At 63.7% G+C, this 23,016-nt stretch overlaps 1 protein-coding gene across 3 annotated transcripts; it reads right to left on the reverse strand.

The window, feature by feature from the left end:
• Nucleotides 1–4,897: 4,897 nt before the first annotated feature.
• On the reverse strand, nucleotides 4,898–22,776 carry SYT12 (synaptotagmin 12). Of its 3 annotated transcripts, none has more exons than XM_070067821.1 (9): nucleotides 22,173–22,776; nucleotides 18,084–18,168; nucleotides 16,638–16,694; nucleotides 12,959–13,152; nucleotides 10,856–11,248; nucleotides 9,103–9,318; nucleotides 8,431–8,551; nucleotides 7,590–7,723; nucleotides 4,898–6,528 (listed from the first exon to the last, which is right to left on the reverse strand). In XM_070067821.1, exons 3-9 carry the CDS (start codon nucleotides 16,669–16,671, stop codon nucleotides 6,355–6,357), a joined length of 1,266 nt encoding a protein of 421 aa, XP_069923922.1. In that variant the 5' UTR covers nucleotides 16,672–16,694; nucleotides 18,084–18,168; nucleotides 22,173–22,776; the 3' UTR covers nucleotides 4,898–6,354. The 3 variants fall into 3 exon arrangements, with proteins under 3 accessions (XP_069923922.1, XP_069923936.1, XP_069923905.1); XM_070067835.1 differs by lacking the exon at nucleotides 22,173–22,776 and adding an exon at nucleotides 18,283–20,526; XM_070067804.1 differs by lacking the exon at nucleotides 18,084–18,168 and having other exon boundaries at nucleotides 22,173–22,775.
• Nucleotides 22,777–23,016: the final 240 nt, after the last annotated feature.

Consider the following 23,016-nt stretch of genomic DNA (forward strand, 5'->3'; position numbering starts at 1 on the left):
AAGGGGCGGGGCGGCGGGAGGAAGTGGGAGTGGGGCCCGGGCGGGCGGCCGGCCTCCGAGCCCAGGTGAGAGGCCCCGGCCGGGATCGGGGGCGGCCCGGGCCGGCCAGGCGGGGCCGGCGGAGACACTTTCTCTCCCAATAAAGAGACACTTATTGAGCGCCTGCTGTGTGCGGGCGGGCGGTGGAGCCGCGGGAGGCCAGAGAGCGGGCCTCTGCTCTGGAGGGCACCCTGGTCCGAATAGAGTCGGTGTCCAGCGGGGAGGGCTGTGAACGGGCAAGGAGAAGGCGTGCAGCCGGCTTCCCCCGACCCTGGGGGCGGGGAGGAAAGGGGTGAGGGCGCCCATGGTTGCTGGCCAGTTTTGGGAGTGGGTTTCCACCCGTGGGTCGCTGGCTCTGAACAGGAGCCCGAGACCTTTGTTGGTTGAATGAATGAATGAGTGAGTGAGTGAGTGAGCCTCCCCGGGGCTCTAGAGCTTGGACAGCCACAGGCTTCCGTCCAGGTGTTTCCGGCCAGGTGGGAGGTGGGTGACCCCTGCATGTCCTGTGGGCCCTCCCCCAGCCCTGCCGGCTGCAGGTGGGTGACTGCCCGTCGCACCCTGCTGGGGCGTGACCCAGGGAAAGCAGGGGGACCGTCCATCTGTAAAGTGCTCAGAGCTCTTGGTAATAGCCGGCGCATGGCTGGTGTCGTGTGTGAGTGGCTCTGAGCATTTAACCAAGACAGCTGGCCTCCTAGTGCCCAGGTGTTCAAGGCCAAGTGCCCCTCCCTGCGGGAGAAGCCCACAGCTTAGGATGGGGCACAGGCAGCTCTCAGTGTGGTAAGAGGATAAGGGGGCGGAGATGGGCAGGGTGGCGTTGGCATAGGGAAAACGGCTCCTTGCTCGGCTTGGGGGATCCGCGAACCCCTTCTGAGAAGAGGGCCAGCCTTGGGGGACTGGTGAGACACAGTCAGATGGGGCAGGGGAGCGACACATGCAGAGGCGGGGCCAGAGGGAGGCCACGCCCATAGCCCCGCCCCGTGCCCAGATGGTGCAGCACTTGGGATGCCAGGAGCAACCCCAACAGTGTCCCCAGCCCTCCCCACCCCTCTCAAAGGCCAGAGTTTATCGTTTTGGAAAACGGGCACAAGGGTCTCCCCGGGTCTCGGACTGAGTGTTTCCACTGGTGGTTAGAGACAAAGGGGGATGTGGCATTCTGCCCCATGGAGCTCGAAGCTGGGCAGGTGGAGGCCCTGTGAGCCACCTTTGAACCTCACTGAGGTCCAGCGTGGTAGCCCGGCCAGAGGCAGAGCCCAGCCCCCTGCTGACCTTTCTCCCAGGCCTACCCTCAGGTCAGCAGCTGAACGCACAGGATGGCTCCACCTCCCGGCTGCCTTGTCCTCCCCGAAACTGCCGCGGGGTTGGGCAGTGACCTGGTACCGGACTGGGTGTGTGGCCACTGAGCGGGGCTCCCCGCCCCAAGGAGGGGCCCACTCCCCGCCAATCGGCTGCCTCCAGCGGCAGGCAGGGCAGCCTGGGCATGTGGCCTTGGTTGCTATAGGGACAGTCGCTGTAATGTCACGCTCCACGGCTGCCCACTAAGGCTTCCCCAGTGACAGCACCCAGGAATGGATTGCAACGCACATGAGGACACTGGTCTCTAGGGACTCTTAGCCTGGTTTGTGATTGTTTGTTTGTTTTAAGCTTTATTTATTTATTTATTTGAAAGGCAGAGTTACAGAGAGGCAGAGGCAGAGAGAGAGAGGTCTTCTATCCACTGGTTCGTTCCACAGATGGCCACATTGGCCAGAGCTGCACCGATCTGAAGCCAGGAGCCAGGAGCTTCTTCCAGGTCTCCCACATGGGTGCAAGGGCCCAAGCACCTGGGCCATCTTCCACTGCTTTCCCAGGCCACAGCAGAGAGCTGGATCGGAAGTAGAACAGCCGGGGCTTGAACCGGTGCCCATATGGGATGCTGGCACTGCAGGCGGCGGCTTTACCTGCTGTGCCACAGCGCCGGCCCCTATTAGCCTGTTTTACAGATGAGCAGCCTGAGGTTCAGAGAGGGGAAGTTCTCGTCCAAGGTGCACAGCTAGTGAGAGGCGGACCTGGGACCCGGCCGAGGGTGTCACCCCCGAAGCTGGCCGCCCCTGTCATGTGCATTGTTTCACTCAGGGCTCAGATGTGAGGCGAGCAGGGCGGATAATCTGCTTCCGGGGTTTTGGGGACGGAGCCTCAGAGGGAGGCAGTATCTGGTACTAGGATTTGGTCACAGGGTGTGGAGCCCCTCCCGCTGGTGCTCGCTCCTGCAGGGTGAGTCCCCGCCCACCACGGGGATCCACCCTGGGAGGCAGAGAACTGCCCCAAACCTCAGCCATCGCTGGGCCCCTGACCATATTGTGTTCCTGGAGTTTATTCTTGGACCGGGGAGGCAGCCGGGTCACACAGTCTGGCTGGCCAGGGCCCTGTTTACCGCTTGACTGTTTACTGTGGCCACTGACCACTTCCGGCCCGTGGGTGGGTGACCAGCCTGCAGACCCCGGGCAGCAGAGGCGGCCAGCTGGGCCTCAGCCTGACATGTGGGCTCCTCCCCACCGTGCAGGTAGTCAGTTGGCAGTTCTTGCCCCCTCCCCCCTCCCCTCCAAGCCAGGACCACCTCCCCGGCAGGGGCCAAGGCTGATCCTTGCTGCCCCCTGCAGGGGAGAGCCTGGCTCTGGCTGGCACCAAGCTGTGGCTCAGGATGTTATGTCCAGTTGACCGCCTGTCTGGAAAAACCAGGGAAGGGAGAGTGGGGGAGGGGAGAAAGAAGGGAGGAAGGAAGACTTGTGTCCCCAAGGAAGAAATGAATGGACACATGCTGGCAGGGGTGAGTGCAGAAAGCACAGGACCTGGCGGTGGCAGGGGTGAGGGTGGGGTCCGCAGACAGGTGGCCTCCCTGACCCCCAACCTCCCCCAGGCCAGGAATCCAGGTCTGTTCTCTGCTGCCCCCATGTGGCCGCTCTGCTCTCTGCACCACCACAGCCTGGCTGAGGGCTCCCGTAGGCTTCCTGGCTGGGAAGTCCGGTCTGTGTGTGGCTGGCCAGGAGACAGACCTCAGAGGTCTCGGCCTGCCCCCTAGGACGCCTCAGCAGGGTCCCAGGCCCTAGAGTGAGTTCCTGAAGCCCTGTGCTCAGCACGCCTCCCCTGTGCCCTTCCCAGCTCCCAAGAGCTGGACCTGACCTCACTGAGAGCCCGCTGCGTGCCAGGCGCCCGGCGTGGGCCATTCGTGCGTCCTGTGACATGAGCACGGCCCTTTCCTTCTTTGATGGAAACAAAAGCCCAAAGAGGAACAATGTCCCAGAGGTTCCCGTAGCTGAGTGCAGGATTCGAGCTGGAGCCCATGCATCCGGGACCCCACAGGCCAGAGCTGGGGGGGCCTCAGATGGGGACGGCCAGAGCCAGGTCTGGGCCACGCGTGGCCAGAGGGCATCTTCTCCCTGCTCCCTCTGTCCGGGCTCCCGCACACAGGCTGTCTCTTATGTGGACCGTGGGGCTGGGGCCTCCGGTGCCTGCTTCTTGCTATGGAGACTTTCGGGTGGGACTGGGGTCAGCAGTGGGGTGGGAGAGAGGGAGCGCTGCGGGCCCGTCTCAGCGCTTTTTTAGCCTGTTTGTCCCTTTGGTGTCTACAGGGATCCATGCCACTGGCAGGGGAGGCTGGTGTGTGTCTCCTCTCGACTCTCCCTGGCCAGCGTGGGGACCTCACCTGTGCCTTTGGGAGGGGCTCCCAGAAAGAGGGAGTTCTTGACCCTGGAGGGAGGACCACGGTCCTAGGGCTGGGGGAGGGGAGAGGACGTGGCAGGAGAGGGTGGAATGGGTTGGGAGGGTGGCGAGGGAGGAAGAGCAGGGAGTCAGCCCCTCCCAGCCTCTGCCCAGACCCAGCCTCTGCCCAGATCCAGACAGACCCCTTACTGGGTCTCGCTGACCAGTAGCGACACTCTCCAATGGCCCCGTGTCACTTCCAAAGCTCCTTAGAACCCCCTGCCTCGGACCTGCTGCTGCCCAGGACCCCTCCGTGGCTCCCCACTGCCCGCAGGACGAGGCCCCTCTGCTGGACGCCGGCATCACTGCAGCTCAGCCCCGCCTGACCTCCCAAGTCTCCGCCTGGCTGCGCGTTGCCAGACACCTGCACCACCCTCGCTAAGGCAGCCTGAGGCCCCTCGCCCCCTCCATGTGGGCAACTGCAGGGCCGGCTCTCGTGGTTCCAACTCCTCCAGGAAGCCTTCCCTGGTCTCCTCCCTGCTCGTGGGCACCTGCGATAGTGTCATTGGCTGTCTCTACCGCCTGGTTCCCCAGTGGCTCATAGGGTCAGCTCCTGTGGGGATGGGCTCCTAGGAGCTCCCCCACCAAGCTTGTGGTCCTCGGGGGGGGGGGGACAGGGACGGAGAGCCAGAGCTACCCCTCGGCTCTACCCTCAAGGAGCCGGGGAAGGGGGCAGTGTTGCCTAGTGGTCAGGAGCAGGGGCTCTGGAGCCAGTCTGAGTTGAATCCCAGCTCTGCAACCCTCTGGCTGCGTGACCCTGGGCTTGTTACTTGGCCTCTCCGGGAAGCGGTTTCCATATCTGTGGAAGGCAGTGACAGGGAAACCTTGGTGATGGGGTTGCAGGCTGGGCACTGGCACCCACTGAACTCTTGAGGTCTGCCCCGTCTCCCTTCTCCCACTCCTGTCCCTTTACGTAGGCTGTTCTGTTAGGAACACTTTTCCTGCTCATCTACGTATTCTCCCTCTTGTCTGAAGCTCAGCTGAGTGCCACCACCAAGAAGCCTTCTTTGATTCCCCCCCATTCCCCCCGCAAGGCAGCTCCCGGAGTTCCGTAAGCAGCCGATGTCACCAGGCCATGTCACGGCCTCCCCAGCCAGTCAGGCCCTCACAGCTGACACAGAGAGACCAGGGTGAAGTGGGCTGAGCGGGGCTCCGGGAAGCCCCCTTCTTGCCCCGGCTTTATTCGGGTTCTAGAATCATTCCCATCAGCACACTGAGCCCCCGCTGTGGCCACGCTGGGTGCCCGGTCCCCATTTCATGCGGTGAGAGGAGGGCGGGGAAGGAGACAGACACACTGCACGGCCGCTGGGTTCGGAAGGCCAGGTCCCCGGGCTGTGGGGGCCATGCGCGCCCTGGTCCTGCGCTGACCTCCTGGCCACGGCCACAGTGTGGGCAGCTGGCCTCAAGCTGGGCCAGGGCAGCGTCAGCTGGGGAGCACCTGTCCAGCTTTCGGGTCCTTGTCCTCGCCTCCCCTCCCTCCATGTCGCTGGAGGCACCCAGTTGGGGCTGGGTCTGCAGCTCACCAGGGTGGTGGCCAGTGTTGAGTCCACTCTTCCACCTGCAGGGGCCTTGCAGAGCACCCTTGCCGCCCCTTGAAACTGGCAGGTGCACCCCTCCTTGGCGGTGCAGGGCACAGAGCCGCCCCCTTGTCCCGTGACACCCCTAGGAGCGGGGAGGGGTTGTGCCAGCCCAGCCCCTGGGGTCTCTCCAGTCGTGGGCCAAAGCTGTATGGTCCCTGACGCTGCAGCTCAAGAGACACAGAGGGCACCAGGGGTCCGGCCGTGCCCCGGAGCTGCCTCTGTCCTAGCCTGGCCTTCGCCCCTCTCCAGTTGTCCCTCACATGCTGTCCATCTCGACCACCTGGCGGCCCCCCCCCACCGCCAGGCCATCGTCCCAGGTGCCTGCAGCCCCCCCGGACCCCACCCTGGGCCCTGTGCTGGCCACCCCTCCCCCCAGGCTTCTCTTTTCCCAGCAGGTGCTTGGTGCACGGCCTGCACCTCTTTGACTTTGTGGTTCTCACGGTGGCCGAGGCTCATGAGAGCAGACGTAGAGAACTCGGGGCCCGGTGCTCCACGGCCTGCAGGGTTCTGCACGGGCCTGGCCTTGTGCCCTGGCTCAAGCTGGTCCCCCCCACCGTCGGGACACTCTCAGCCCCTCCCCCAGTCCCCAGAGACCCCAAAACCAACACGGCTGAGCCCCGGGGGCAGGCAGAGCTCATCTTCCTGTTCCTGTCACCCCTGCCGGTGCCCAGCAGGGTGCCCGGCCCCCAGGCCTTGCTGGGTCCCGGGAGGCGTGGGGCGGAGGTCGCTGGCTGTGGGAGCCCAGGGCCCCTCTCAGGTGAGGCTCGGACAGGAAGAGGATTGGAGGTGGTGCTTGCTCAGTGGCCAGCGCCCCCGTCGCTGCCCTGCCTGGTCCCGACCCAGCCACCCCCGGTCCTCCATGGCAGAAAGCCCAGGCCCCTGGACACAGAGCCATGTCTGCCCTTCGCTGCAGTCTGGGCAGAGGGGGACTCCACAGGGGGAGCCCAGCGTTCGTGGCTCCCGCTGGGCTCTGGAGAGGGTGCCTGGGCCGCCCCGGCCGCTAGTTTCGCCGGACGGCGTGCCACATGGACACGGGCTTGCGCAGCGTGGCCAGCATCTGGTTCCAGTGTGTGGTGCCCATGCCGCTGGCCGAGGGCCCGATGATGACATGGCCCACGTTGTCCCCACGGCCGTCGCTGCCGCTCTCAGCCACCGTCACGCGGAGAGACAGGTCCTGGGGAGGAGGCAAAGTGGGTGCTGTGGCACCGGGCACAGCCAGGGGTCCCACCACAGGCGCCGGGCCCCAGCAGGTGCAGGCGAGGGCCCCTGAACCTCCAGGCCTGTCTCAAGTCACCCGGCAGAGCAGTGGCGGGGGAGGGGCTGAACGGCGGCAGCCCCGCCTGCCTGGTCCAACAGCCGGCCCTGCCACCTCCTTGCGGTTCGACCTTGGCAGGGACTTGGGCTTCTACTGCCTCAGTTTCTCCATCTGTCAGATGTGACAATGACAATTCCCACCCACAGGGGCACGGGGTGAATTCACACGCGTGGGTCAGCGTGTGGGGGGTCTGTGGGGCCGTGGGTGGAATCGTTAACGTGACTCATGCATGGGGAAGGGAGGTGGAGACTGGGACCCGGCCTGACTTCCCCTCCCCCACCCCCTGGTGCCCATTCAGGCTGTGGCACGGTGGGTGTTCTGGCCGCCCAGGGGAGGCAGGGGTTGGACAGGTGGCGTGGGGCCACGCGGGAGGCCGAGCGACGTTCTGATGCCCAGGGCTGGTCAGGTTGGGCTGTCTGCAGTAATTAGAAGCGGTCAGGGCCAGGCTGGGGTCAGGGCTCTCAAACCCAGGGGAGGGCCTTAGGTGGGCTCCTGGGGCTACAGGGGCAGGGACCGGCTCAAGGCATAAAGGGACTTCCTCCCTGTCAGGAGTGCCACAGGATGGAGGGAGGTGGTGAGATCCCCGTCCTCTGAGGTATGTAAGCAGGGCCGCTAGGGTGCATGCAGTGCACTGCCCCCCAGCCGCGGCCTGTGATGTCCCAGCTGGGAGGGGGTCTCCCTGGGGGCAGACGGGAGCTCAGCAGGCACCCAGGGCTGGGGCTCTGGAGCCCTGGGTGACTGGGCCGCACCCCTCCCCAGGCCTCTGTGGTCCCTCGCTGCCGACGAGCACCTATGCTCGCCGAGCACCAAGAACGCGGCTCCCCCCCGTCCCCAGCACCCACCAGAGGGCTGGCCCGCCCCCGGGGCTGCTGGGTAACTGCTGCCCCATGGGAGGGGGCGTGTGGATTCCCGTGCCTCACCTGGAGCAGCAGGGCCGGCACAGAGAAGATCATGGCTTCGTTGAACACGGGGTTGGGGTCGTCCCTCTTCACCGCCGTCTTCTTTTTGCTCATCTTCCTCCCATCCTGCAGCAGGTACACTTTGACGAAGGGGTCTACGGACAGGTGGAGGGAGGGCTGAGGGCCAGGCTCGCTGGGCACAGCCCTGCCCGCCCCACTGGGCGCCCCTCTCCACCCGCTCTTGCCAGCATCTCCTGCAACTCTGCCATTGGGCCTGTGTTAGCGTTCCCACGTCCCAGATGAGAAAACCAAGGCTCACGTGCCATTGGGGGAGGGCCAGGCCTTGGACGCAGCCGCCTCACAGCCTGCGTGCTCCCCTCCCACAAGACTCTGGGGGGCTCGGCAGCCCCGCCTCTTCCATTCTATAAACGGCACAGCCTGAGTCACCGGCACCCGCCTGCGCGCCAGGGCCTGACTCAGTGGTGTGTGGCTCTGAAATACCAGGTCAGTGCCTGGCCACGCCCATCGCCCACCAGGCGTCCTGGCTGTACCTGCCTGGGCCCGAGGTCCCCTCTGTCATCGGTCCCACGTGGCGCCCACCCCAACCTGGTGGCCCTAGTCCTCCATCGGAAGTTCCGGTTCTGGGAAGCAGGTGCCTACCTTGGTTCCCTGCCCGGTGCCTGTGGCCCTCAGGGCTGCTCCCTGTTCAGCCCCCCTCCCCAGCTTGCCGCCACCCCTGCACTCACTGTACCCTCACTGGGACTCCCTGCCACCCTTGGGGTCTCCATGCTCCGAGAGGGGGATGGATCTTCCACGCAGGCCCCGCCCTGGCTGCTCCGCCTCGCACGGCTCAGGGCCTTACCCGCTGTGGTCTTGTCGTTGGTCCAGACGAGGTTCTTGGCCTTTACCACGACTACAGTGAGCCGTTCGGCCGTGGGGAGGTAGCTGAGGGACAGAAGGATCTCCCCCACAGCGTCAGGGACCTGGGGGACAGAGCGGCGGCTCAGAGGGCTTCTCCCCGCTGCCAGGACTTGAGGGGTCCAGGAAGGCCAGGAGCTGAAACTGCAGCTCTGGGGCCCCGGGCCGGCAGGGCTGAGAGGGCACCAGAGCCCCTCCCCCCGCTGCATGGAGGAAACCCACTCCTCCCGCCACGGTACCCTTCTTGCAAGGAGGGCCAGGGGCCGCCAGGCCGACGTAGCAGTCAAATGCGTCTCAGTGCCTCTCTCCAGGCCACGGGAAACAGAACAGGCAGGTCCAGACGTGATGGAGGCAGATCGTCGAGGTTCCCCCCGCACTGCTACCCCTTGAGAGGGAACCTTGAACTTGGCCTTGGCCTGGACTGAAAGCCTCTGGAGGTTTGCACTAGGAGCAGCAGGCGCGCTGGAGACAGCGGTCAGGATGTGTGAAGTCGCTGCACACAGCCATCGGTCTCCTAGGAGGCGGCTTGGGGCTGCTCTGCTCGCCTAATGCTGGCGGGGTTCAGGCTGCTGTCCCCGCTGCGTGTGCTCCCCTCGGGGGCGGGGGCCGGGCTCACCTTGTTCTGGTCCTGCAGGTACAGCCAGCCGCTGAAGGGCTGCAGCGGGAGGTCCAGCACGGACAGCTTCAGCTCCACCACGCCCGTGCTCACGTTGCGCTCGTCCTCGTCAATGCCGAACACGGAGAACCGCAGGCTCTTCTCCTCCAGGGCGGCGGGCTCCAGCGGCACCGAGAACTTCTCGTCGAAGAAGATGGAGTAGGCGTTCCGCTGGAGCTGCGGGGGCAGCGCCGGGGAGAGGCGTCAGGGCCAGTGGATGGGGCGGGTGTGGACAGGTGGGTGAGTGTGGGGGCAGGTGGATGCGTGTGGGGGGGTGTGGACAGGTGGACAGGTGTGTGGGCAGGTGAACAGGTGTGTTGACGGATGTGGGGGAGGCGTGGACAGGTAGATGGGTGTAGAGGCAGGTGGTGGGCATGTGGGTAGATGGATGGGTTGGTGTGTGGGCAGGTGGATGGGTGTGTGGTTAAATGGATGAGCATGTGGGCAGGTGTATGAATGGCTGGGTAGGTAGAATGAGCAGGCAAGTGGGAAGACTCCATTTCAAAGCCCAGCCCTGCCTCTGGGAGCCATTGGCCCTGGGGAGGTGCCCCCACGGCACTGCTCCTTTTCCGTGTCGGCTGCCTTAACCGCTACCCGGTGGTATTGAGAGAGGGGTGCTCATCCCCGGCGCCTGGCCCGAAGCTGGGGTCTGGCTGGTAGGAGTGGCTCGGGCTGTGAGGCTCGGAGCAGCGCCCCCAGCTGCCCTGAACCACACTTCTGTCACTGCCTGGGGTGGGGGGTCCGGGAAGACTCCTCTTACAGTGCTCCCGGGGAGCCCTGTTCCCCACACAATCCCCCACGAAGACTCTTGGAGGGCTCCTCGCCCCTCTCCTGACGTGCCCCATCTCGCCGTGCTCTGGCCACACTGGCCTGTGACCGCCCCTCTCTGAGCACGGGGCTTCATGGGCACCCGGGCAGAGGGCTCTCTCCGAGCACCCTCCATCCGGCTGGCCTCAGTGGGGAGCGTGAGCGAATCCTGGACGCACGGGGCTCCCGGCACAGAACAGGCCGTGGCGGCTGCTCTCAGCCAGTGTCCCTCCTTGAAGGATGCGTCCTGGACCTCCCGGAGTCCCCCAGGGGGCCCTGACCATGGCCTTGAGAGCCCTGGGCTACAGACTTTATGTGTATGAAGCCGCCCCTTCCTCGATGATTCTGATGTCCACTTGGACACTGTTAGAGCACGCTTCGGCAACTCACCCGAGGTCACACTGGTAGGAAGTGCTGGGGCTGGGATTCGAACCCTGGCAGGCCGGCTCCAGGGTCCTTCTGCCCACCACTTCTCGTGGGGGCCCCCACTCTGCTCTCGGCTCCAGGTGCCCAGTCCCGTCATCCCCAGAGGGTGGGGCACCAGAGGAAGGTGGGTCCTTCTCCTAGCTCCTCCCCTGCAGTGTCCGACCGCGTCCCTTGGCCAAAGGACGCGGCTCCCACTGAGGTGGACTCCGACTTGCTTCTCTCCCCCAGTGGGGCCTCAGCACTCGCGAGGTTGCCAAAGCCACACCCGCACCACCATCACAGCCCCGTAACCGAGGTCCCCTAATGAGCCAGCTGTCCTCGCTCCCCAGCAGGACCCTGCGCTGACACAGGGACACAGGGGCGGGGGTGTGGTTTCCGCCAGTGCAGCCCGGGGCACACAGCAGGAGCCCTCAGGCGAGCCCCCCCCAGGTTGGTGCCCGCAGCTCCGGCCTCGCGCGGCCCCGCAGGGGGCCCCACTCACCCGGGAGATGCCCACGATCTGCTCGTCCGGCAGCAGGCTCACGCGCATGAAGCAGGACTCGAAGCTGGCTTCCTCGCGCTCCAGCAGGTCCCTGCCCTGCAGCACGGCCACGTGGAGGGTGTGGGACGCGGCGGCGTAGTCCATGCTCACCTCCACCTGGCCCAGGGTGAAGTCCTGCCCGAACGTGTTGCTCACAGAGGAGATGGAGTTGAGGGAGTCGGCCGACTGGGACTTGCGCAGTGGCCCGTAGGGCGCCAGGTCCAGCTCGCGCCCCATTAGCTCCAGGGGCCCCAGCTCGCTCACGCTCTCCAAGGTGTCCTCCAGGCTCAGGCTGCCCTTGCGGCTGGGCGGTCCCCGCGTGCTGGGCCGCTGGCCGTTCCAGGCGGATATCCTCTGCGAAAGGGACACGGGATATCACGAGGGCCTCGGGCAAGGTCGGAGGGAGACGGCAGAGGCGTCTCCACACTCTCGTCCAGAGCCGTGAGCGCGCGAGACTGCGGGCTTTGCCGCAGAGTTGGAGATTCCTTGGTAGCCCCTGTGAGCTGGGACGGTCGGGGAGGTTCTTATTGAACAGTATTGTTTGTCAACCAGGATGGAAGGAAAGCTTTTCTTAAGATAATTATTTATAAGGACACGATTGCATACGTAGAGAAGTGAGCTAGTTAGCAAGGAAGGACCCCAGCAGCAGGGGCCTGGGGACAGGAACTAGGGGACAGCCCCTCAACAGATGACCTCACAGCCCCAAAGGAAGTTTACTAAGTGTCTCCTGGGGTGGGCGCTGGGGCACGGTGGGTCGGACCCCCCCTGGAGACGCCCTCATTCCACACTGGAGTGCCACTTCCAATCCAGCTTCCTGCCAATGCACTTGGGAGGCAGCAGACAGTGGCCCAAGTGCTTGGGTTCCTGCCACAGACACGGGAAACCCAGGTGGAATTCTGGGCTCCTGGCGTCAGCCTGGCCCAGCCCCGGCAGTTGTGCGCATTTGGGGAGTGAACCAGTGGATGGAAGATCTCTGTCTCTCTCTCTCTGCCCTTCAAATAAATAAATCTTTTTTAAAAAAAGTTTCCAACACAAGAAAGCTTCCACATTGCATAACACCTGCCCAGATATTCGGATTTTTCTTTTCCCTAAGCGAGCTTTGCCTGTGTGGCAGAAGCCGTTCCCGTGTCGTCACCGCCCTCTCCTCCGTTTCCTGTTTTCCTGTCCCCTACAGCTGGGCACGGATGCGTTTCTAATTTTCACAAATGCACACAACCAAGTGCAAGTAGCGCCCTTAAAACCCTGCCTGGGAAGACACAGTCCTTCCAAAGGTTTTCGCCTGCGTTGCCACAATGCTCCTGGAAAAGCTGTGCCGGGTTCTCCGGTCCCCAGGCGCGTGCGAGCGTGCATGGCAGCCCCTGACGCCGTGGACGAGGCAGCAGGTGGGCGCTCATCTGCTAACAGATCCTGGCTGTGCTCACTGGACTCTGCGCGCTGCCCAGTGCTACCTGGCGACAGCGAGAACCCCTAGTGGGGCTGGCACCCCGGGACAGGGCACCCCTGCCGAGCCTGAGGTCCCAGCGGCAGACACTGGTCACGTGCCAAGTGCCCACTGCACGGCCAGTGGCGGCTCCAGCCGGCAGCAGGTCTGGGGAAGCCCTGAACGGATGGGGTTTTGCTTTTGTTTCTTAGAGTTATTTATTTGCACAGGGACACACACACACATACAGAGAGAGAGAGAGAGAGAGAGAGAGAGAGGTCTTCCACCTGCTGGTTCACTCCCCAAATGGCTGAATCACTCAGGGCTGGGCCAGGTGGAAGCTAGGAGCCAGGGACCCCATCCAGGCTCCCACGTGGGCGGGGGGAAGTAACTCAAGCACTCCATCCAGCACCTGCTGCCCCCCACCCCCGGGGGGGGTCTGTGTTAGGAGGAGCAGAGACAGGCATGGAACCCAGGCACTCTGGTGAGACACGGAACACCGGCCCCCACCCAAGCCGGTTCTGAAGCTCTTCCCGGCCTCCTAGCACGGGCCGGGAGAGGGTGAGTGGGGCGGGGGCGGGAACTGAGGCCGATGCGGAGGGCGCCCAGCAGGGGGCGTGCGCCTGCGGGAGCAGCAGCCTCACCTTGCGCCTGGCCTCTGCGGAGGCCTCGCCGTACTTCTGCTGCAGGTAGCGGTAGTCATAGTTGGGGAACGGCGAGGGGCTGGGAAAGCTGCCGGACGTCCAGAGCCGCCACAGGCTCACGGCCGCGATTCCCAGCAGGGCCAGGGCCCCCGCGGCGTAGACGCCCACCTCCCAGCCGGGCGGGCTCTTGATGACTGCAAGGCAAGGGTGGTCTCTCGTGAGTGGCTGCAGGCCCCTGCCCGGGGGAGCAGGCGGCTCAGCCACTGGGTGAGGGACCAGGTGTCCACAGCACGCTCTCATGCCTGTCCACACTGCTTTCCACAAACACGCGCGCGTCTCCTGGCGGAGGTGGGTGGCTGGAGCGTTTGGAGAGCTGTGGAGAGGCCCCAGGCTTTACACCCAGGGGCTGCCCCTGTCTCTGGAGGGCTTCCGGCTTTCTGGGGGTCCAAGCAGAAGGGCACTTGGGGGAGGAAAAGCTAGGGTCCTATTTTTGCCGCACACCTGAGCCAGCAGCGGATGAACAGATAAACAAGGTGCCCTACACACGGTCAGCAACGCAAGAGAACGGAGCTGTGATGCCGACTGGGAAGAGGGTGATGGACCTTGGCCGACACAAAGGCCAGGTGCTGTCTGGTTCTGCTGGGGGCTGGCCTGGTCTGCACCTGCGCATTCAGCCCACGGCAGCGCGCGTGCCGTGTCCACAGGCCTACCTTGTTTGCCTCTGTGCTGACCAAGCACAGGCCATTTCTTTGTCGTTGTTACCAAAGCAATACCAGGCAGTACCCATTTACATAGCATTTGTGTTGTGTGAAGGGTTGCATGCAGCCCGGACACGGCGTAAAGTCTGTGGGAAGACAGGCACAGGTTCACATGCAAATACCGTGCCATTCTGTACTGAGCCGGAACACGGCCAGACCTCAGTCCCCCTGGGGCACGCAGGTGCGCAGGGACAGCTGGATACCAACTGTCCACAATGGGCAAAGCTGAATGACGAGAGACACAGCTGTGGCTGTCAGTGGCCAGAACGTGTTGGGGGAACTGGTTTCTTTGCAGGGTGCTGAAAACATGCTAAAATGGGCGGGGCTGCTGGAGCACACAAGGGAACAGCCTACTAAACGGTGTCCATCAAGCAGGTGGGCGGAGTCCGTGAGTCTCCTCGCTCAAGACTTCTCTCTCCAGAACAAGTGCAGTTCCACCAAAGGGAGCAGCAGTTTCAGCCTGTGCAGGGCAGGTGCGTCTCCCCTGCCCACAGGCACGTAACTGGCCCTGGGCTCGCTGTCCCAGGCGCCACAATCACCCCTCGACCATGTCGAGCGGTCCTCATCAAGCCCCGGGATCCACACACGTACGAGGTCCTGCCTCGCTGCAGAAACCTGGCTCTGCTTCCCGGAGGAAGCGGCCGACTGCCACACCGGGCTCACCAGCAGAAGGCACGCTGCTGGCAGACGGCGCTCTCTAACCCGCTGTCAGCACCAGCCCTACCTCAGTTCAAATGGGGAAACTGAGGTACAACACGGAGAAAGAGCTCTCCCAGGGTCGCAGAGCCAGGCAGGGGTGGAGACTGTCACGCATCCATTGAGCACCTGCTGTGTGCCAGCACCCTGTGGGCAGAAGGAGCCCACAGGCTGAGTCTTGCTGTCTAGGGGAAGGGTGGGGCAGGAAACAGACCACAGAGGACGGTAGGATACTCGGCTGGCCCCGAGTCCAGCCGCACTGGGAGGGCTCAGCACAAAGCCCTTCTGGAGGGGCCATTTTCAGCCAGAGCCCACGCCACTGAGTCACCGGGGGTGGGGTGGCGGAGAGGACCCAGTGTTCATCAGCCCGGCCCAAGGAGGCCCTGCTTCCGCCGTCCAGAAGCGGAGCGCCAAGGCTGACAGAGGTTAATGAGCAAATTGGGTTCCCGTTTCCAGCGGCCCAGGTGAGGAACCGCACAGCCCGGCGCCTCGGGGTCCGGTCTTCTGGGCTGGCTCCCCCTCGGGAAAACAGCAGCAGGGACAAATGCATCCCCGTCCGGGGTCCCACTGGGCGCGTTTATTCTGCAGGGAAAATCCCAGCCCGTGGGATGTGTGTGGCGTGAGTCACCGAGGCTGTATTTATAACAGCGAAATCTGGAGTCAGCCGGAGGCTTCCACCGCGGGGGCCGGCGGGCGCTGGCAGAGCTGTCTTAGGAGGGAATGTCACCGGCCTTGGAGAATGGAAATTGGGGTCACGAAAGTGACACTGTGGCAGCATGAGAAAACATCTCGGTATTGTTAAGAGGCAAAAAATAATCACAGGATTATGATGCAAACATCAGCCAGGCAGGACCAGCCAGGAAGGGCCCAGCAGGAGGGTGAGGGCGGGGTGGACACAGCCCCCACACCCCTGAGTTCTCCTGTTGCTCGAATGTAAGTCCCAGGCTAAATGAAACCATCACCAAGACCTCTGCACGGGGTCCCAGGCCCAGCCTCGACATGGCTCCAGAATGTTCTGGAATGTTCTGACGAACAGGGGATGGGATGGGCAAGAGCCTGGTGAACTGTGGAATGATGTGCGGCCCCAGGCCAGTGCTGGGGGTCGGGGTGGGGGTGCCAGAGGGCAGGGACAGAGCCCGGATCTGAGCAGACGGGGAGGGGCAGAACAGAACGGAGGAACTGGAGCCCACATCCCCAGTGGCAGGTTCTGGCCAACTGATTTTACAGAGTAACTGCCTTGGGGTGAAACGGAGAATTCCCAAGCCTAGCAAGGTCCGGATCAGCCCAGAAATGGGACGAGGAGGAGGAGGAGGAAGAGGAGGAGGAGGAGGGGGGATACAATTCATACAGGAGAAGTCTGCAAAAAGCTCATGGAAAACGAGTATCTCAAAAAGTGTTCTGAACCACAATTTAGCATTTCGTTCCCTTTCCCCACGAACTCCTGGAGGCGCCCTCACATCTGAACCCATCGGGTCCTCGGAACCCTGGGAAAAGTTCCAGTGCTGCCCCACTTTACAAATGAGGAAGCTGGGGAGGGGGTGGCGGAGAGAGGTTTGCAGCCACACAGCCCGGCACCCGGCCTCTGCTGCCTTGCACTCTCCACCCGCGTCGTGGGGCTGCTGGGCCAGGCAGAGCTGCAAGGAGGCCCAGCAAAGGCCCTGCAAAGACCTGGGGCTAGGCTGGGGTGCTGGCCTGCGAGTCGGGAGACCAGGGATCCTGGTTCACCTGTGAGTGGGTGGGGAACGGGGGGGAAAGACGGTGAGCTTTCCTGCCCTGATGCTGCCCACTGCTGGGAAAATCCACAGCCTCCAGCTCCCTAGCTCAGCACCAGGATTGATCGGCTGAGCCTGCAGGGGCAGCGGGAAGGAAGCTGGCTGCTGCATCCCACAGGGGCACCACTTCCCATTCAGCTGGGACTCTGACGTTCCACAAATCCGACATGGACCTTCCTGGCATCTGACCACTTGACGGGCTCCAGGAAGGGCCCCCCCGCGGGGTGGAGTCGTCTGTCACAGATTCATTGTCAGGGAGCAGAGGCACAAGGGTCTCACGGGGCAGGGGTGGGGTCCCAGGAGCCACTGGAGAGGAAAAGGCTGAGACCTCGGGTGGCCACCGATTGGCCTGGTGGGTAAAACAGGGCTGTGGTTCAGCCCCAGCCGCCCGCCGCCCAGGCCTGGGGCGAGGGTCCCAGCTGTGACCCACAGGGGCTTCCCTTGGGCACTCACCGCTCAGGTGGTACTCAGTCACATCCACGGCCATGGTGCCTGCCCCAGCGCCTGTGACTGCAAGGGAAAGAGTTAGCGAGAGGGCCACAGAGGGTCACGGCCCCAACCTGACTGACCACGTGTGGGCACCCGGAGCTTCCAGCAGTTTTTTTTTTTTTTTTTTTTTTGACAGGCAGAGTGGAGAGTGAGAGAGAGAGAGACAGAGAGAAAGGTCTTCCTTTTCCGTTGGTTCACCCCACAATGGCCGCCGCGGTGCACCGCGCTGATCTGAAGCCAGGAGCCAGGTGCTTCTCCTGGTCTCCCATGTGGGTGCAGGGTCTAAGCACTTGGGCCATCCTCCACTGCCTTCCCGGGCCACAGCAGAGAGCTGGCCTGGAAGAGGAGCAACCGGGACTAGAACCCGGGGTGCAGGTGGAGGATTAGCTCATTGAGCCATGGTGCCGACCCCAGCAGTTTTTAAAATGCCACCTAAAGACCTCATATCAGAGGTGCTAGACAAAGTACAGGAAGCCCATGCAGGCACGAGGGTATTTCAATTTATAGAAAAATACGATGAAGATCTGAGTTTAATGGTGCAATTTTGCAATCCATGTGTGGTTTGTTCATAATACACATTCTTCATGAACATTTTGGAGATCTGTCGTATGTACGGATTTTTTTGTTTTGTTTTGTTTTGTTTTTTTGCACAGGAAAAATCTTTCAGCTCCATTTTCCAGGGAATATTTGAAGTCCCGTTGCATGTCCCTCATACTCCCTGGGACACATTTATGCTGGAATAAATATTAACTGTTTATCCGCAATTCCATTGTTATAGGGCGCCCTGTACTTGATCTGCTAAACCCGGTGACAAAATGTGTTATAAACAAACCGTGCGTGGATTGCAGAATTGCCTGCACCATAATTAAACTCAGCTTTTCATCGCATCATGCCAGCTGCCACGAGCACCGGCCCCCGGTCACTCACTGGAGTTGGCCCCTTAGCTGATTTCCAATGCATCTTTTTTTTTTTTCCCTTTTAAATGTAGCTATATGTACAGAGAGAGATCCTCCATCCACTGGTTCACTCCCCAAATGGGCAAAATGGCCAAGCGGAAGCCAGGGGGGCTGAGAACTCCAGGCTCTGGGTCTCCCACGTGGGTGCAGGGGCCCAGATGCTTGGGCGTCCCCCGCTGCTTTCCCAGGCGCATTAGCAGGGAGCTGGATCGGAAGCGGAGCAGCCGGGACTGGAACCAGCGTTCACATGGTGCTGCGTGGCAGGCGGCCCCCTAACCCTCTGTGCCACGGCACCGGCCCAGTGCCTCCCTGTCACTCGGGAAAAGGGGCTGCGCTTCTGCTCGGGGGGGGGGGAGCTTCTTCCTCACCCCACCCTCCCCCCGCAGGTTTTGTGAGCTGCCAAGTTCTGACTCAGTTGTTCTAGAAAGGTCTTGGTGCCCATGCAAGCCGTCACCTGCACCCTGGCGCCTGCCCGTTGCCTTCTGCTTGCAGAGAAGCGAACCTGCTCATGGATGTCTTCTCAGCGGTGGTGGGGAGTCCTGGCAGAGGGGGGCTGGGATGAGCTGTTCGCTCTCAGCTCGAGGCACAGGGGCTGGAGGACCCCCACGGCCCACCGCTCGGTTCCCCTGCGCTTCAGGACGGTGCGCACACACCCCAAAGCCTGCGGGCCCGGCGTGGAAGGGACGGGAAGCCAGCAGCAAGGGGGCGAGGGCGAGACCTGCAGGGAGCTCGGGGGCCCCAGGACGGCCGCTTCTCTGCTCCACGGGCAACGCCGACTTCGCCGCTGGCCTTTCTGGCTCTTTAAAGAACGGCCGCGCGTCTGGATTCTTTATGTGCATTTCCTGATTTCCAAATGTCACAACTAATTCACAGGAAAGGTAGGCACCCTTCAAGGCTGCCCCCGTTCCAAGCCCCTGGGTGCCTACTGCGGGCCCCCTGTCTGGGCTGGGGGCCAAGCCCCAGGGTAAAGCCGAGACTCTTGGCATTTTCAGGAATCCTGGGGTTCTCCCCAATCTGCAGCACTGGAGTCAAGCCTTTGGGGTACCCTGGTCCCATCAGCGCCATAAGCCCTAGGACAGGCGGCCTGGAGAAGGAAGGTGGATGAGGGCACCCAGAGGCGCTGGGCCCCCGCTCCCACGATAGGACAAGGGTTGTCATGGTGATGGGGAGGCATTTGCCCACCCTGACCTGAGTGGAAGCTCCCTTCCTGGGCTCCAGATAATGCTGGTACAGCAGGCTGCACACCCATGGCCCCTTGAGCCCTCGCTGAGCTCCAGGCCCCATGAAGCAGGTGCACTCATGGCCTCTGGTATGCGGATCAGTCCCCAGTGCCCAGGCAGGCAGGGAGGTTGAATCCTTGCCCAGGCCAGTCAGCCTGCACACCTGACCACCAGGGCCTCACCACAGGTGGGCGCCTGTTTCAAACAAGCTTCCTAGGAAGCTGGACATCGCCGTGTCCAATCCTCGGGCAGCCGGGCTCCTGGCAGGAGGCTGTCCGCACAGACACGTGTGACACGCGTGCCCAGCCAGAGTCACCGGACAATGCCAGTGGCTTCTCTTCCCTGTGAACTTGGCAGAAGTGACTTGGCAGGAGGGACGCCACGCTGGGACACGGTGGCAAGGTCACCCCACGGGGCAGTACATGTGTCCACCCCGGGCTGCAGCCCACTCTGGCTATCAGGGGAGGGGACCCTGTCCTTCCTAGGCAGGTCCAGCTCAGACCCCAGACTCCTGCACAGCCCTTCACTGGCTGCTGTGGTTTCGGGCGCACCCCCCAGACACAGGTGCCAGCTGTGGTCCCCTGGGAAGGGCCTGAGAAGAGGGAGGACAGGACAGGGAGAGGCTGAGGCACCCAGTGGGGGGGCGGAGTCTAGTGAGGGGGCCGCTTTGTGGGGGGGTTCAGCCTGAGTGCAGGCTTTGTAGGCAGCTGACCCAGCTCTGAATCCTAGAGCCACTCCCTTGCTCGTCCAAGTGGCTTTGGGTCCCTCTGAGCCTCAGTTATCTCATCTGTGAAATGGGGATGGTGACTGCCCTGCACGGTGCCAGGAGGGCGGAATGAAAAGAGAAGTAGGGTCAGGCTGGAAGGTATTAACCGCTTTGGCCTGGCAACAGTCTCGGCAGGTTCCCCTAAGCCGTAGCTCACTCAGCAGGGCGTTGCGGGGGCAGCACCACCAGCCTGCAGATGTGTTATATTTGTCTCAAGTGAGCTGCCAACATTTTAAAATTGAGAAATTTCCCATTAAAGATGCATTTGAAAAAAATTTATAAAGGTGGGGGAGGGGTCTTCATGGGACAGCAGGTCTACATCCCCCCACCCCCAATGCAGCAGGTGCCGGGCGGCTTGTGGCCCCTGGCAGCACCTCCCACGGTCAACCTGGTTAAGCCGGACTTCGGATGAGCCAGGAGAGGTTCAGAGAGGTTGAGGTGACTTGCCTGAAGCCACCAAGCCAGCAGCCACGCGCTGCCTCTTCCTTTAGCAAGGACTGTACATGCATTTTCCCCACCATCCTGAGACCACCAGGGGCCAACCCCGTTATCACCCCCATCCGACGGGGAGGAAGGAGGCTCCGAGAAGGACGATGTCTGGGCTCAAGGTCACTCAGACTCAGCTGGTGAGCGGGAGCTGAGCCGGGGCCAGATCTGACTGGGCAGCAACTGCCCGTCTTAATGGCTTTACTCACTGTCCCGGAGACCCCTAGACTCCATCTCCCCGGAGCCGTCTGCAGTAGGCTCCCGCAGGCAGCCTGGCGGTCTGCCAGCCTGGGGATCTGGCCGGGGTAGGATGCTGACAAGGCCTGGCGGAGGCCAGGGCGGGCAGTGACCAGGGCTTCCCCGGGGGCCTGGCACACAGGAAAGCACGGCAGGATTGGGCCAGCGCTGGCCCTCTGAGCTCCTGAGCCCGCACCGCCCCCTCGGTCAGCAGCCTCCCCCCTATCCATCCACCCCCCCCCCCCCACTGCACGGCACCTGGGCAAACAGTTGTAGGTGCAAATCTGGGCTCATCTGAGTGCCTAGCACGGGGCCCGGCAGGCAGTAGGCACACTGTGGACTTGCTGATTGCATGGAAACAGCGGATTCATTTCACAAAGAAACCAGGACCCCGGGGTCCCTTAGCGTGTGAGATACCCGAGGGTGGGATGGATCCAGGTCTGGGCTCTTGGCCACCATGCTGACTCCCAGCCAGGCCTGGTGGGGGCGGTGTGGGGGAGGAGGCATGAAGAGCCACCCCTACCCCTGGCTTCTGCTGGAGTCTGACTGTGTTGGGGGGGGGGTGCCCTTCTGGGCTCAGAGAAATGACTTTCCAGGAATCTTCTGGTTCTCCTTGGTCGGTGCCCCTCCTCCCACCCCCCTCCCCTGGCCAGCAGGTAGTGGGGTCAGCACCAGGAACCGTGACCTTGCAGGCTGGGGGCATCCTCAGGACCTGAAGTTTGAAATGTCTTTTCAGGCGCCTTCCTCTCCCCCCACCCACGCTGAGATAGCCACTTCCCACTGCCTCCCCCAAGCAGCCCGCAGAAGCCACGGCACATTCTGGCTGGCGAGCGGTGGCCTTTACCGGTCACCTACTATGCGCTGGGCACTTGTGCCAGGCACTGCCAGGTGTGGCTTTTGCTAATCTTCGCTGCAGCCCTCTGGGGGTCAGCTCCCCTGCCCTGTGTACTGCTGAGAACACAGGTGCAGGGGTCACTGGGAGCAGAGGCCAGGCTGGGGGCGTCCCCCCCACCTCTGCCAGGCCACCGCGTGGGGACCGTGTCAGGTTCAGAGAGGCAGGCAGCCGTGGAGTGCTTGCCCCGACCCGTCTTGGGACTGGCTCTGCTAACTGGGTGGGTCTCCTCATTTCTATCAGGAAGCACCAGGCTGCCCCGAAGGGCGCCCAGGCTCCAGGACTCCAGGCTCTTGGGGACAAGGGTGGCTTCGGAGAATGAGAGGGGGCCCCACAATCCCCGTGTCCCAGGAAAGGGGCCCCGGAGGACGGCTGGCTCGGGACTTTGGGTCCCCATGTCTGGCCCCAACCCCACCCCCTCTTCGGACAAATACACAGCCCCAAGGAGGCTGAGCGTCCCCTCTGGCTCTTCTGGCAGCGGGGTCTCCTAGGCACGGGTGCGACGTGCGCCTCAAGACGTGCACGGTTCCCTCAGGCCCTGCGCTCCCGCCTCAGAAGCCCCCAGGGGGCTGGCTCCCCAGAGTGTGGGCGCCGGTGTCAGGAAGGGGCAGTGAGGTCGGCCCCGGCGCTGAGAGCGAATGCCAGGGTGCCGGGCAGCGCGGGCGCGCCGGAGGCGTGTAAATGGCGGGGTGAGCCGCGTGTGTGCACACGCGGGGCGGCGGGCGTGCGGGGCGCAAGGCGATGCGCAGTGCGCGGAGTGGCCGGGCCGGGTACGGGCGCCCGGCGTGCGCGGTGGCCGGCGTTCGCGTGCAAGCGGGGCGCGGGGTGCAGGCGCGCGGGGCGAGTGCGGCCGGGGACCGGGGCGCGGGGCCGGGGCTGCGTGCGTCCGCGCGGAGGGCGCGTAGCCCGGCCGTGCGCGGGGGTCGGCCGGTGCGTACTCACCCCGGCTCCGTGTAGGGGCCGCCGCTCCGGTTCCGGCTCGGCGCTCCCGGCCGCCGGCCGCAGCGCTCCCCCGCAGTGTCGCGGAGCACCAGCCTCGGCGCGGCGCGGCGCGGGCCGGGGGCTCGGCCGGGCCGGGGCGGCGGACGGGCTCTGCGCCGCAGTCCGGGCTCGCTCCCAGGAGCCCGCCGCGCGCTCCCTCGCGCTCGCCGCCCGCCCGCTCCCTCCTTTTAATTTAAAGTGACAACCGCGAGCTCTGCGCTCCCGGGAGCGGCGCGCGCGGCGGGGGGCCGAGCCGGAGCGCCCGGAGCGCGCCCCGAGGTCCCGGCCCCTCGAGCCCGCGCCCCGGGGCGGGTCGGGCACTGGACGCAGAGTCAGGATCTGGGCTCGGGCCGTAGCCTGCCGCGCCCAGGCCTCAGTTTCTGTATCTGTAAAACGGACCGGGTGCTGCGCACCGCCCCAGTTCCGGGGGGCGAGGGGGGGGGGCCGCAGCGGGAAGTTCGCGCCCCCTCCTCCTCCCCCGCCCGGAGCGAGCTGCTCCCGGAGGCCGGGCCCTTCCAGCCTGGTCTCGCGATTTCCTCACAGTGACCCAATCGGGTCTTGCTCATTCCATTTTTTTTTTTTTTTTCCGTGAGGAAGCAGGCTCAGAGAGACGACCAAGGTCACAGAGCCAGAACTTGAACCCAAGTCTGTGTGACGTCACAGCGCCTTCTCTTAACCGCTCAGGGGTCGTGCCGGCTCTCCCAAAGTCATGAATGAATCATTCAGAACGCCCCCGCGAGCCCTGGGCACAGCGCCAGGTGTGGGAGGACTTCCATCTTCCGGAACGGGGGACAGGGCCTTCCCT

This window comes from Oryctolagus cuniculus, chromosome 1 (assembly GCF_964237555.1).
Source record: "Oryctolagus cuniculus chromosome 1, mOryCun1.1, whole genome shotgun sequence".
Lineage (NCBI taxonomy): Eukaryota > Metazoa > Chordata > Mammalia > Lagomorpha > Leporidae > Oryctolagus > Oryctolagus cuniculus.

What these genes read in the sequence shown, in the direction of transcription:
- SYT12 (XM_070067821.1), bottom strand. Translation starts at nt 16,671, where the DNA reads ATGGCCGTGGATGTGACTGAGTACCACCTGAGCG. An exon ending in AGATCGTGGGCATCTCCCGG is followed by an intron (nt 9,319 to 10,855) that starts GTGAGTGGGGCC and finishes CTGCCCCCGCAG; the next exon opens with CTCCAGCGGAACGCCTACTC. An exon ending in CAACGACAAGACCACAGCGG is followed by an intron (nt 7,724 to 8,430) that starts GTAAGGCCCTGA and finishes ACCTGTCCGTAG; the next exon opens with ACCCCTTCGTCAAAGTGTAC.